This window comes from Girardinichthys multiradiatus, chromosome 7 (assembly GCF_021462225.1).
Source record: "Girardinichthys multiradiatus isolate DD_20200921_A chromosome 7, DD_fGirMul_XY1, whole genome shotgun sequence".
NCBI lineage: Eukaryota > Metazoa > Chordata > Actinopteri > Cyprinodontiformes > Goodeidae > Girardinichthys > Girardinichthys multiradiatus.
The window spans coordinates 39,222,157-39,237,402 of record NC_061800.1 but is presented as its reverse complement, the minus strand read 5'-3'; the positions used below and the strand labels follow the sequence as shown (position 1 = coordinate 39,237,402).

The 15,246-nt window shown below is 37.8% G+C and overlaps 1 protein-coding gene across 6 annotated transcripts in view; it reads right to left on the bottom strand.

Annotated features, from left to right (window-relative positions):
• Positions 1-1,448: 1,448 nt before the first annotated feature.
• Positions 1,449-15,246, bottom strand: part of LOC124871242 (partitioning defective 3 homolog B-like) — a 318,482-nt gene continuing 304,684 nt past the window's right edge. For 4 of the 6 annotated variants that reach the window (XM_047370385.1, XM_047370388.1, XM_047370387.1 and 1 more), the window contains 3 exons: positions 6,886-7,101; positions 6,043-6,187; positions 1,449-5,934 (listed from right to left, as the gene is read on the bottom strand). In XM_047370385.1, the coding sequence (XP_047226341.1) occupies positions 6,073-6,187; positions 6,886-7,101 (331 nt within the window). In that variant the 3' untranslated portion in view covers positions 1,449-5,934; positions 6,043-6,072. Of the gene's footprint in view, positions 5,935-6,042; positions 6,188-6,885; positions 7,102-15,246 lie in introns of those variants that run through there. The other 2 variants (XM_047370389.1, XM_047370391.1) reach the window with 2 other exon arrangements.

Genomic DNA, 15,246 nt, shown 5'->3' with positions numbered 1-15,246 from the left:
GGATTTATTCAAAATTGAAGACTTACTGAACCAGCATGGCTACCACAGCATCTTGCAGTGGCATGCTATTCCATCCGCTTTGCGTTTAGTTGGACCATCATTTTTTTTTCAACAGGACAATGACCCCAAACACACCTCCAGGCTGTGTAAGGACTATTTGACCAAGAAGGAGAGTGATGGGGTGCTGCGCCAGATGACCTGGCCTCCACAGTCACCGGACCTGAACCCAATCGAGATGGTTTGGGGTGAGCTGGACCGCAGAGTGAAGGCAAAAGGGCCAACAAGTGCTAAGCATCTCTGGGAACTCCTTCAAGACTGTTGGAAAACCATTTCAGGTGACTACCTCTTGAAGCTCATCAACAGAATACCAAGAGTGTGCAGAGCAGTAATCAAAGCAAAAGGTGGCTACTTTGAAGAACCTAGAATATAAGACATATTTTCAGTTGTTTCACACTTTTTTGTTCAGTATATAATTCCACATGTGTTAATTCATAGTTTTAATGCCTTCAGTGTGAAGCTACAATATTCATAGTCATGAAAATAAAGAAAACTCTTTGAATGAGAAGGTGTGTCCAAACCTTTGGTCTGCACTGTATAGATATGACCTTTTTTACATTAGAAGCAGAGCGATGTTATCCATTATGTTCATAATAATATAACTATGGACTGAAAATGAGTAAAGCAGCCAGAGTTTACAAAACTGTATATCAGCTGTATATCAGGACTAATTTTGAGTAGAAAAAAATATGTAATGTAATAATACTGTATACAGAAATGATGGAGTTAAAACCTTTACACACGACATGTACTAGGGTCCTGACAAAATAAAAATTGCAATCAGAACACTCAATGGCAAAGACACATTTTGTAGATCAATGTTACACCTTGGCAGTGACACAGGACAATTTAATTACTTCCTCACTGCATTCCCATTGGCCAGGAGGCGTGGGATATGCTAATTAAGTGTTGGCAGATAAAACACTTCCTCCACCACTGTGTCTTATTACTGCGAACTCCTGAGACTGCAGCCAAAGCACATTTAGTGTCTGAGAAAACAGATGACACCTAAAGATGTTCACTAACCGAATCAACCTGTTTAGCTGAAGAATATGACCTAATATTAGCACAGCATTAAGTTGTTGGGATACATTTTTTAAAACTTTCTTCCACAATCAGTGTTCTCCATCTTCTGTTTCTAATTGATAATTAGTCTTCCATTAATTTGGGGCTAACATCCACCTCTTATCACAAAGGTACAGTTTATCAGCAGCTTAAATGATGGACTAAATTGGGTTGGCAATGTTAATGAGTCACCTTGCAGCGTATTGGGGACATAAGGGAAATAATTTCTCCTGACTCATTAAATTAACTTCAGCAGATGTGCTTGGCATGCATTGTAGCTTAAAGAGCAAATGTTAACGATTACTTTTTTAAAATGATGACAAGTCTTTAATAAAGTATATTTTATTGCAAAAAGAGAATATGCACATAAATATAAAATGCTGATAAAACACAAATGTATGCAACGTTAAAAAATGAGATTTGCTACAGGAATTTTTAGAAACAAGCAATGAAATAAAAACTGTTATACTTCTAAGACAGAGGTTATTTAGTTGGCTCCTTCATTACCCGGTCTCTGTAAAGGGGTAACCAGCAGTACCAGAACCCTTCACAGAGTAAAACCCAAGCTAGTACCTTCAACTTGTGCAACCCATGTTTCCAACAGTCTGACAGCATGCTTGATATGTTTACCATGATACAGGAAGTTGTGCAAACTCCTTGTTTGCTTTTCTGCATTACCAAATGTGAGAAACTCTCATTGCAACCAATGTACTTTTAAATTTTGGTATAAAACTCAATACAGCATGAACTGAATTTGCAGGACATCTTGTATTTACAGCAAATTGGCAACATTACCAAAACAGCTTGTGGCAGTTTAAACCCATGAACATTAAACATTATAACAAAGTAACATAAAAGTAAAATGCTTGTGTTACGTGTTACATATATGTGTCAAATGTGTGCTAGTATAAAATGAATAACAGAAAAACACGCTAATGTTACATCTGAATTTACTGAAGCCCCACAAAGTTCATCATCTTTTTTTCATTTGCTCAATCTATTATCAAGAAAAATGATGCATCATTGAAACAACATAAAAATAATTCACCCTGTGTTTAAGCCACATCTTTTTTCAAACCTTCACACTTTTACGGATACACGTGTCAAGACTTTTTCTGGTAGTTTTTGCAACATTCAGGATGTCTGAATACAAAAACTTTCACCAACATTCAAGTTTTATCATCTGTATGTTCTGCTGAAGTTGGCTTCTGCTTTGGTTGTGTTTGTAAATGGCTGTTTCATAATTTTTTTTGGCATCTGAACTTATTTAGATCAGATCCATTTCAAAAACTTTAATGACCACACTTCATAAATCAGGATGTGCTTCCTGATAATCACAGACATTTCTGGTGATAAAGATGAAAAAAAAACTAAATTTTACATCATGTTCAGTTAAAAACCAGAGGACACTGATTTAAGCAGTTTAGGGGCTAAAGGAGCAGTGAAAGTTTCATTTCAAGTTTCAATTTCAAAAGAGTTCACATTTATCTATTGGTTTCCAGCCAGAAACTAAAATAACTGAAACTACAGATGGCTAATCTTTTAAATTAAAGTTGTCATGTAGCAAATTCAGAAATAACAAGTGAGTTATAAAACAATGAAAGAAATGTATATAATTATTATTTTTTTAACTCTTAAGAGAATGTATTAAGCATTAAAGTCTGGAATATCATGTTTATAACATGTTTCCATTATTACCTGGTGTGGAAAATAATAAAATCAAATTCCCCACATTTTCAGATTTTCCAGGACTGCATAGGGAACATGTTTGTTTCTCCAAGCAACCGAGTTAAACCATAACAGTTTAATAATTATTTAGAGTTTAAAGCAACAGTAGACGCTGCCTAAATGTCAAGACTGAGAAAAAAATAATCAATAATCACACAAAACTATTCATGATTGTGGTTTTTTCCAGAATAAACCTGCAAGTTTACCCTAGAATCTAAAAAAAAAATGATTTTACTGTTGTTCTTCCAACAAAATACTGACAATTTTACTGAGGCTCTGGCGTAAAGCGCTTTGAGTGGTCAGCATGACTGGAAAAGCGTTATGTAAGTTCAGTCCATTTACCAATGTAAGATTCTTTGTTAAAATATGAAAGATAAAAACAAAAACATAAACCCACTTCCCACGTTCTTCAGCAAAATGTTTGCAGAACTTTTATTGTTCCACAACTTTCTTAATTTCTGGAGACTCTGGGTCAATATGCCTCTTCACCAACTGACAAACCCATTTCACACCCATATTTAACTACCGCATATCAGTTTGTTTACAGAGTGACCTGTAGGATTACAAAAAAACAAAGAACAAAACGAAAACGTACAAAATTAGTTGGTGAAATGACCCACAACTTCCATCCATCTTTTTTCCATCACTTCTATTTCTCACTTCTCAATTTTTACTCATTACAATTTCCATAAATTTCAATACTTCTCTTTTCTTTCATTCTTTTCTGCCAACCTATCATTTTTATTTATTCTAAGCCCTAAAAATCCTACACAAATATATTCACAAAAATTGAAAAAATAATGTATGACTGTAAGAAAAATACATTCTTTTTTACTATTTATAGTCAATTTCTTTGAACATTAATGACATTTCATCCTCAGTCCTTAAGATAATTCTTCAACACCAAATAAAACATTTATTCTCAGCTGAAGTTAATACTACTGAGTCTGGTACTGTATGACTTAACTAACTCTTGACTGTAACACTTCATGCTTTACCACCATCATATTGCAGAAATGTCTTTCACATGTCTGGCCTTCACAGCAGGAAAACAGAAAATCGGCTCTGTAAAATACTTGCTCTTAAAACATGGTGCCTTGATCTTAGTGCATCTGATGCTGTAAAACACAGACAACTGCAGGCTGTTATAAAATTTAATTAAAAGCAATTTGTCCTGTAGTTTTAGCACCAGACTGTAAATACAGGACAAGAGATACTGACAGTTCATCATATTCATTCAAGTAGAAGTTAGTTTAAATGAAGTTACTGAAAGTCCAAAAGAGCTAATGTGATCTGAGTTTGATGCACATGTCAACTTTGAGATTTAGCTGATTATCACTATTTTATCTGATGTTAAATATTGCTAAATTTAACGCTGAGCTGGAGTCATCAAGTTTCCCATTTGGATCTTATCTAATTCTGTGCTAGAAATGTAATTAAACTCATCTTGACTGACAGAAATACCATTATTAAAAATGAAAAACTGCAATGTTATTAAAAGCATTTCATTACACAGGCACAGATTTCATACAACGCTTTACTGTGATGTAACTTCAGGAGTCATTAAAAATGTTCAAAAGGAGGAAAAAAAAGACTAATTTAAAAATCTGACAGCGTTTTTTTTTTTAAGGTTCTTTAGTCTCAATTTAAATCTCTCCTTCACTCTCAATAAAGTCACAAGAAAAACTAAACACAATCCCAGAGCATTTAGAAGGAGCACCGAGGTGTGTGTTAACGCAATGCCAAGATGGAAAGACATCAAGAACTGCATCAATCTGGGTAGGGATACGAGGCTAAACTGTATGACGTTCATCATTCTACAGTCAGAAAGATTATCTACGAGTGGAAAACATTTAAGGCAGCTGCTAGCCTTCCCTGTAATGGACATCCAAACAAAATTCCCCCAATGCCAGGTCCCAACAATGCTCAGAGAATCTGCCAAAAGCCCCAGAGCTCTATCTTAGGCTCTTGTTTGGAGCCCAGGAACCTTGCAATCATTGAGTCAACCATTAAAAGGTACTCCGGAGTCATTTGTGAGGCAACATGTCTGACAATTGAAGCTTGGCTAAAATTGGGTTATTAACAGAATAATGATCCAGAGCACTGCAGTAAATCTTCAACAGAATGGCTGAAAAAAGGGAATTTATCATGGTGCTATGGCCCAGTCAAAGTCCAGACCTCAACCTAATTGAAATTATGTGGTAGGACCTTTAAAGAGATGTGCAATAATACATTTCTGCAAACCTCAATGAACTAAAACAATGATGTACAGAAAACTGGGCCAGAACCCTCCACAATTATTTAAGAGGCTGATTAATTCAGAAAATAACTACTGAGTTACTGCTGCTGCCCTGAAGGTGCTTCTACAAAGTACTGTATGGAGGGATGTACATAGTTTTTGCCATGATTGTACAGTATATTCTGTGTGAAGTAGCCAATATTAATAAAACAAGTCCTTTAGCTTCTGTTTTTTTAAATAATTGACACATTTTTGAACAATCGTTTCTCTTTACCATAATCTACATCCTACTCACAGTAAATCAAATACTTCCAGTCACATTTAAAAGTACATGAGTGGTTTTATGCACAAATTTAATAAATGCTGAAGAGTCTTTCCTGTGTTATTGACCGAATACTGTAGAGAACATTCATTGTACTGTTTTTATTTTCACCAATCTGTCGTTCGAGTCACTTTGGAGAAGCACTGAAACCGTTTGGACCAATCTGAATGTGAGACAGCCTAATTTAAATTTATTTTGTTACCTTTATGTCTGTCACTGATTCACAGACTTAAACAACTTAATCAGAGTGGAGCAAAACATTTTTAAAACATCATTTTACAAGCAATTTAGAATACTTTGAAACAAACAGGTGTCTTTCCCACCAAGGATAGACAGCATGATGTTGTTTGTTTTCATCATGGTATTGACGGTAGAAAACGTGCAAAATGTTTGGTGACTCTGCTTGTTTCAGTCGGAGGACCTTATGGTGAAAGTGTTCCTCTGTGTGGAGTTGGTTTGGCGTAGCTGTTCTTCTATATCCCCAGTATAACCATACTGGTCAGTGCTAGGTTCCATTTGGTGTCTGAAACCAATAAAATGCACTCTCAGATTAAACAGGATCAGAGCTGGGGTGATTTGATTGGCACAGCAGTGATTTGTAAAAGCAAAAATAAATGTCAGCAAAATTTACCTGGGACTGATATCATCCACGTATGATCTCCTACCTATAACCTCCACCCACAGTTCCACGTGCCATGGTGTCATACCGTGGTGCCCGCAGTGGAGGGGTAGGAGATGGGGGAACGTCCTGCCGCAAAGGTCCTCTCTGTTGGGAGCTGACAGCAGAAAATTAGACTTAGTCAAATTAGACTTTGTTTTTGTGCATTGCATCATGAACTGTTTGAAATTAGAAAAGATCAGTTGAAATTTGATGCCCTCTGACAGAAATCTGAAAGAGGGACACTGTTACGTCTTTCAGCGGAATAATGATCCAAAACATATGGAAATATCAACACTGAAATTGTTCACCAGGCACAAAATCAACCTTCTTTCATGGCTATCACAGTCACAATCTTATTGTAAATCCATGGAGGGAGCTGAAGAGAACGCGAGTAAGAGAGGACCCAGAACTCTGGAAAATCTATAGAGATTGTGCAAAGAAGAATGGTCATAGACCCTCTGTCTGTAAGTTTAACTTTATAAAGTGTTCCAAGAGAAGATTTAAGTACTATCCAGTTGGCAAAAGGGATTTTTGTTTTTACAAAGTATTAACATCAGGGAGTGCCATGAAGAAGTGGCAGTGGCAATTTCTTTTCTTTAAATTGGATTTTATTTTTCTCCACTATATAAATTTAAATAAAGGCTGGATTTTTCAAAATTGTTTCTATGTGAAGTGATGCCATTACAGTAAAAAACATTTATTTTAAACCCTTTCACATCTTATCCAGTGGTAACAATGTGGATGTTACAATGTCATCTGCATAAAGCTTCATTGTGCAAAACATAGTGAGGCAGAATGTTTAAACTGACATACCCAGGGTGAGGGTAGTAGGCGGGTTCAATCCCTCGAGGGTCTCTCTGCTGTTGGTAAGGCTGGCCAGGCAGGAAGCTGGAGTATGACAGACCAGACTGGGAGTTAATGTTGGAGTAATTTGGTGACTGGGGGTACCCCTGCTGGGCTTGGGGAGGTCCGGGGTAATGACCCGACCATGGCTGCATCGGGTAGTCAGCAGGATCCATCGGCCCCCGTCTACAAAAGAGAGATGGTGGTTTTGTTTTGAGGATTTTGTTTAGAGCTTGAAATCTTTGAATTGTTTCGAGTTTTTGTCTTAGTTCTATGTACGATTCCTAAAATTTAAACAATTGAATAATAAGTAAATCTCTGCGTGTAATAAATCTACGACAGATTGACACTTTCAGAAATAAAGGACTAAAACAAAGTTGGTGATGACAACAAGTGAATGGGGGTAAAATTGCTATGTAAGAAAAGTTGTTTTTGGCTCAACTTCCAGGTCTTTGTTTTTTGTTTAATTCTTCTGTTTTTCAAATCAGTGGGATCTTTTTCACTAAATAATATTATAGTTATACATTATTCAAAGTTTAACATTATTAGAGCAGACGATAGCTATATGAACATTGTTTAAAGAAAGAGAGCTAGGGGAATTTAATTAGATTTTCATATACTCCTACCTGAAGGAAATCTGTAAAAATGACAAGGTTATGAAAGGCAATCAGAGAAACAGACAGGATTGACCTACATGACTCCACCACACAGACGCAACTTGAACCCCTGCCTGAAAAATCACCCGCAATAAAACAAGCAATCAACCTACTGCTGGCACCATAAACGCCACGTTTGTTGTTTTTGTATCTTTTCGAGATGTACCTTTCCACGGATTTTTATCAATAAACAACCAGCAAATGGTAAGAGTGCTCTTGTTGCCAACCAGCTGACTGTAAGGCTGAAATATTCATGAAAATCTGCTGGAAGTGGTCTGCTGTGGACTGGGGAGGCGAGCAACAGGCACCCTGACAAGCCAAGAGCCTGTCGCAGCCAAAGATCACATAGCAACAGAATATAAGTGACATGTGACAGTTTTAAGTGGGGTAGGGCTCACTTAACGCAAGACACACATTCACACATGCAGCTGTGGTAAACCAGTCTGGACTTGTTAATAGATGTTAATATCTTGTGCCCTGTGGAAAGCAAGTACACAAACATGAGCTCAGCACATAGCAAACATTATGAGGTATTAGATTTTATCTCTCCATGTATCTGTCTCTTTCATTTGTCTCATTCTTTCTGGATGTGCTCATCTGTCTCGTTTACCTCTCGTTTTAAATTCCGCAACTGCTTGTTTTTCTGTGTAAATAAAGGAAATACCAAAATTGTTGGGGGAAAATTTAAACTTTTTGTTCAAATATTAGCTGACAATTATGCATCTCAGGCATTAACTAGAGCTAGGGCTATTTACAGTGCCTTTAAAATTATTCACACCACTTGTACTCCACATTTTGTCACCTTTCAAACCTATTTGTTGTAATGTGATAGACTGACTCATAACAGTGTTTAATTGTAAGGTGGAAGGAAAATAATATTGTCTTTGGTCCCCTTTACTCTGATAGCCTAAATAAATCCTGTGTGACCTATGAAACCGTGGCACATCGTTGATAGAAAGTCAGAAGAAGGCTTGTTTGGTCCACATGTAAACCTTCTAGGCGTGTAAAAACACAGAGGTTTACCTGTAGATGTCCACAGCATCTTGCTTTTCTGCAGCAGGGATAGAGAATCTGATCAGAACTCATAAGAGGATGCATGGAGCTAAAAACAAGACAATACTGGAAGCAAGTGTGTTTGAAGTTCCAAACGATTTACTACCTTTCCAACAGGACAACAGCCTACAACATACAACTTTAGTGGAAAGGTTTAGAATAAAGCACAATTGTGTGTTAGATTGGCTCATTCAAAGTCCAAACATAAATATAATTGGTTCTTATTTGTATTTCTCCCTGGTTAAGTATTTCCTTGTGTCCGAGTTCAGCTTCTCTGTGTTAGTTAGTCTCCCTTTCTCGCTCTCCCTGCGTGTCCAATGTCATTCTCCACACTTCTTTCAGTAAATAAGCTCTCTGGTTCTGATTGTTGTCCACTGAATCCTTCCATTATTATACTTGTTACTTCTACGATAGACTGCCTAATGTTCTGTTGCTCTGCTTCTCTGCTCGTTTCTTTCTTCGTTGCTGCCTGTTTTCCTAGACCTTTTCTTCCTGCGATTCACCCTGCAAGTTCTCCTTTATTATTTATTAAAGAACTCTGTTGTCATTATGTCGGCACCTGGGTCCTATACACCCAACACAAACATGACAGTAATTGCTTTGAATAGTGGTTCTATACAGAATTAATTTAGGGGGCTTAATATAAAAGCACAGAAGGCTTTCAGATTTTTATTTTTTTTTAAACTAGAAAATCATGTATCATTTTCCTTTCATTTCACAAATATGCACAACTTTGTGTTGGTCTTTTTCATTGAACCCCCCCCCCCCAAATACATTGAAATTTGTGGCTGAAGTTCAAAATGTGATTTTTGAAACCTTGTACATCAGTCATATTACTCTCTATTGGCTTCAAAATCACTTATAGGGTTAGCTGAGACCCTCTAACTAACCACAGAACTGACCTGTTGGCTGCTGCCTGGAGATATAATGTTAATCTGAGGCTGAGGGAGACTAAACAAAACTGATTTGTACATAAAAACTTACTAGTTGCCTCCATGCTGACGCCTGCGTGACCCAATCTGGGTGGTCAGCTGGAGAAAGTGTCTAACTACATGCCCATCATGTTTTGGATGGCTCCTTCTGCCCCTCCTGGCTCCATGTCCACTGTTAGCATACTTCTGTCTTGATGAGTGCACGCACACACACCTTACATTTCTGCTGCTAAGTCAACTCATCTGTCAGCCCATCTATCACCTGTCATCTGCTTTCTGGCTTATTCTGCTATACTTATTGGAAGTCACTCGGGGTGAGCGTATCAGCTGAATGTCTCAGATTTCTCTCCTCTCAAAATCTCAAGCCATTTTGTCTGATCTTAGGAGCAGTTCAGATATGATGGGGTGGTGAATAGAGCAGGGGAAAAAGAGATAAAGAGGCAGTAGATTAGGAGAAGTAATGAGATAAAACCAGGGTAAACAAAGTTAAACATGGGTGGATAACAGGATAAAATACTATACACTTTCTTCAAGATTTCTAAATTACTTCATGTGCAAGTAGAATGAACTCTGGGCTGTTATTATCTAATATATATACTTACATGCATCATTACATTTATTACATTCTTAAATGTAAGAATGTCATAAATGTTTACACTTTGGTCAGTTCTAAAACGTTTCGAAAAAGTCAGTCAGTCAGTCATTTTCTACCGCTTATTCCATAGTGGGTCGCGGGGGAGCTGGTGCCTATCTCCAGCAGTCTATGGGCGAGAGGCGGGGTACAAGTTCGAAAAAGTTGTTCTAAATTGTTCGAGATAATCATAAATATTTCTAAAATCACAATTGCTTTGACTCCTTTTTATGTTGACATTTGAAAAGTTAAAAAAAAAAAACATTTAATTTATTAAAACTAACATAAAATGTTGACTTTTTAGGGTTTCATGAAATGAACTTTCCTGTGGTGCTAATTGCATGAAATTCAAACCACATGTGGACAATTCTTCCGTGTAAACAGTGGAAATTGAAAAAAATGTATGAATTAATCAAATTATGCATAAGAAAGTGCAACAACATAGGTAATAAGTATTGAAGATGGGGAAAAAAAGAAACAAGAAAAAGCCATAAAAGAAAAACAAGAAATGTGGTGAAATCTCTTAGTATTTAGAAGGCAGGGTTGCTTTCTATTGGTGCTAATTTAGTTGATTTAGTCCGACTTACTTGAGGGATGCATAGTGGCACAGTTGGTAACATTGTCGCCTTTAAGCAAGAAGGTTCAAAGTTCAGATACTGGCCAGGGGTTTATCTGCATGGAGTTTTCAAGTTTTCCCAGTGAATGTTAGGGCTCTCTCCACGTACTCTATGTTAGGGCTCTCTCCACGTACTCTGCCCTTCTCCCACAGAGCAAAAACCTGACTGTTAGGTTAATTGGTCACCTGTTAATTGGTTACCTAGTTTTTGCATGTACTGTGTGGTATTTTGTCCTGTGTATCTCTTTATTGCCCCCATGACAGATGTATTTTTAAACATCTAATTACCCATTAATGGTTCCAGTGACCATTAATGGGCCCATAATCTGGAACTAGATAGAAAATCGATTCACTATACCCAGCCATGGCCAGGTGGTCCTCACAGGATTTCTAGCCAAAACAGTTCTAAAAGAACCAAGGACCACTTGCACAGTGCTTAAGAATTGTTAGGTACAGTTTTTACATAAAAACCAATAGGCTAAACTGTCAACTGTAATGGCCTGTATGTCCACTCAAAACCCAAGACTCCACTGCTGAAGAAAAAAAATCTTTTATAAGTTTTCTGTAGAAAGGAAAGGTGCTGGACATCACCTCCAAAACTACCATATGAACAGAATTGGGAGAATCATGGTGTGGGGCTGTTTTTCACTATATGGTACTGGCAGACTTCATATAGTTAAAGGACAAATGAACGGAGTTACGTATCAGGACAGTTATGAAACAAATGTGAAGATCACAAAATTACATCTGAGCAATGAAAGACTAGTTTCTCCACACAGGGGACATGTTAAACTTGATGTTTGAAAAAAATTGCATTTTTTATTAAGAATCAAATAAATTTCAATAAGTGTCTTCAATACATTTTTGTTGTGCCTTACACTTTTTTCACACATCATTTAATGACTATTTTGTTTTCATTTGTTTTTATGTGTGGATTTTTTAGATTGTTACCAATGTTGGATGTACTTTCATGCCAGCAGCCTCATAGTAAATGTATTTATTATTAACATGTTTAATATGAATGTCCCCACTATATAGACTGGTCAAAACAAACTTAATTGTTCTACAATTTTAATGTAATTCTCAAAACATTGCTAAAACCTTGTCTACTATTAACCCAACACATTTTTCTCTAGACAAAAAGAATAAATGATTAATTCCATAAAACATTTGTCAGCGTGAAAATGAAAACAATAATTGAAACCCCAGCGTGTTATGAAATGTTGCAGAAATCCAGTGGTAATCTTCAGAGAATCCGCTGTAAATCCGGTGGCAAGTTTGGAATTCCTTCTCCAGGAACCCAGTCAGCACGGCACAGCAGCTGGGGATTATGGAGTAAACCCAGTATTCACATGCATGCACACACACACACACAGATAGACAACCATTGGAGAACGAAGACATAGAGACTTAGAAAAATCTTTAGCAAAAATATGCACACATTCTCACAGAGTTTCAGTTCAGGACGAGCTGCTAATCATCTGCCTCTAGAACCCCCTGCGCTCTGGAGGAGGCAAATTGGAGCACAGCTGGAGGGGAGTTTAGACCCAATAAGGAGGCCGGGAGCCCTGGTTGTGTGCACGTGCATATGTGTATGTGTTTGTTAAAGAGACAGAAAGAAAGACAGAACGAGAGAAACAGATGTAATGACTGAGAACAGCTTCCTGGCAAATGCAACAAGTTGTTTAACTTAATTGAGAGTCATCAAACCAAAAAATGAACAAATTGAAACATTCCAAACAGAACAAAAAAGGCATTGAGGACTCAGTCTGAAGTGAAATTTAACTATGTAATACCTAGTTGAGGATAACTTCCTTATTGCCGTTATTACACAGATAGTGCTCTCATAAATCAGGTCAGATATTCCAGAGGATAATTGGGGGAATTCCTCTTTAGGTCTGACAGTAATTGAGAGTAATGTGAGCTGCTCTAATTCCATGGTATTAGGAAAATTTCTGATGGATTTCAGAGGAAACAACGACTCGTTATGTTCTGAGCACCTGCCCCTCTCCCTCTCCATGACACACACACACACACACACACACACATAGATACACACACTGTAGGTCTGTGTTTCTGAAAGGGCTGCACACAGCTGCTACACAACTGAAAACACACAAACTTACTTATACAATGCAATGACATTAAAAGTATTTACACCCTTAAAGATTACTTCTTATTTGCTTTTTTCTCCCAATTTTTTCTCCCTTGTTAAATAGTAAATTAACTGGGATTAACCAAAATGTTTGATTTAAGTTTACTAACCATAACCTGCCCCGATTACATGTAGAATTAAGAAATCATGTAAATTCAACCTGTCTTAGAAGATAAAGTAGGTCGAAAGATCTAAAAAAGTGTCACATTAAGCCATGATTAAAAAGAAATTCAAGTAGAAACTAAAACGTATCAATGGTGAACTTTCCCAGGAGCAGCCAGCCTAGCAAAATTACTCCAAGAGCGCATCAACAACAATCCATAAGGTCACCAAATTACCCAGAACAACATCTAACACACTGCTGGTCTCACTTGTCTCAGTTAAGGTCATTGTTTATAATTCCACAATATGAAACAGACTGGACCACTCCTGACCAAATAAAAAACAAAACAAAGTCCTGTCTCTCATTTGGCAAACAACATCTTGATGATCCCTAAGACTTTTGGGAAAGTGTTCTGCAAACTGATGAGACAAAAGTGGAACTATTTATAAGATGTGTGTCATGTCACATTTAGAGTAAAACTATCAGAGGATCGGAGAGAAAGAGCAACATATTGACAGTCAAACATGGTGGTAGTGCGATGGTTGGGGTTTGCTTTGCTGTTTCAGGACTTGGACAACTTGTTGCAATTGATGAAATCGTGAATTCAGCTCTACCTTAAAAATCATGAAGGGATCCGTTTGTGACCCTAAAACCTAGAATATGTAGCGAGACAATGATCCAAAGTACTAGCAACCAACAATTTGAACTATGAATGGGCCAAAAAACTTGAAAATTAACTACTCTCTAATGTAGCTGAATTAAAATGTTTCTTCTTTTTTTTCCTGGCAGAGTAGCACTCAGAATTGTTGTCTGAGTGCCAAGAAGAAGCCCAACAGATTTACATTTACAAGTGGAACATTACGACTAACTCTAAAATGCTCCGCTTGATATATATATATATATATATATATATATATACCATATATATATATATATATGGTATATATATATATATATACATATATATATATATATATATATATATGGTACATATATATACATATATATATATATATATATATATGTATCTATATATATATATATATACATATATATATATATATATATATATATACATATATATATATATACATATATATATATATATATATGTATATATGTATATATATATGTATATATATATGTATATATATATATATATATATATATATATATATATATATATGTATATATATATACCATATATATATATATATGCAGCAATGGGCTCACAGGCCTTGCTGGCAGCTATCCAGCTTGGAGCAGATCCAGCCATTGACCCAGAGACCCAAGACCCCAGGTCAGAACCACTAATATACAACGGGCAGTGACACCAGCCACTGGCAGGGAGTGTGGCGGGGAGGAAATAGGCCCCAAATTTGATGGAGGGCCTAAGATGATCCAGAAGAGGGAGCAGCCCAAGTACAGATTAGTGCCAGCACCGCCTGAACCACGACCCCGGCCCAGAGCCCAACCCCCTGCCCTGATCCCACCCCCCAATGACCCCTGTCCCCATCCATAGAGTGGGCCACAAACAAAAGAGGGATCCACTAGGTCCAAACCAGCCCACTAACCAGAGCTGTCCCAGGAGGAAACAGTCCAAACCCCCCTGATCTCAACCCCATAAACCTTCCACCCCCCCATGAACCCCAACGTGGGACCCCCAACCAGGGCACAGATATCGAACACATGCCGCTGAATGCAAATGTCATGAATCCCCTCCCCACAGGGGCAACCCCTACAGGAGAGCTCAACCCCCAAAAAGCTGATGAAGACACATCCACACAGCAAAAGCACCGCACACAGCTCCGTCCAAGCGCCCCAGCCGCATCCCGCCTCCCACCACACAGCGCTTTGCAACGGCAAAGCAAGGGCTCCGCGCAATGCCAATCCAGCCTCTGCCCACAAGCAAAATAGAGCAAACACCCAACCCCCAGACCCCACATTAAGACGGGACCAACACACCTGCGAAGCAGTGCTCAGCCGGCAGCACACACCCGGGGCTGATGTCCCCCACAACCACATAGACACAAACACACCACATCATCACCACTGCAACAACAGCCTAGGCAGAAACACCAACCAGCTCAGCTCCACCATCACCGCTCCACCGATCCAAAAAGAGGACAGAACGCCCCCACCCCACCCCACACCTGCAACCCCAAAATGATTCTCCGAAGAAGAG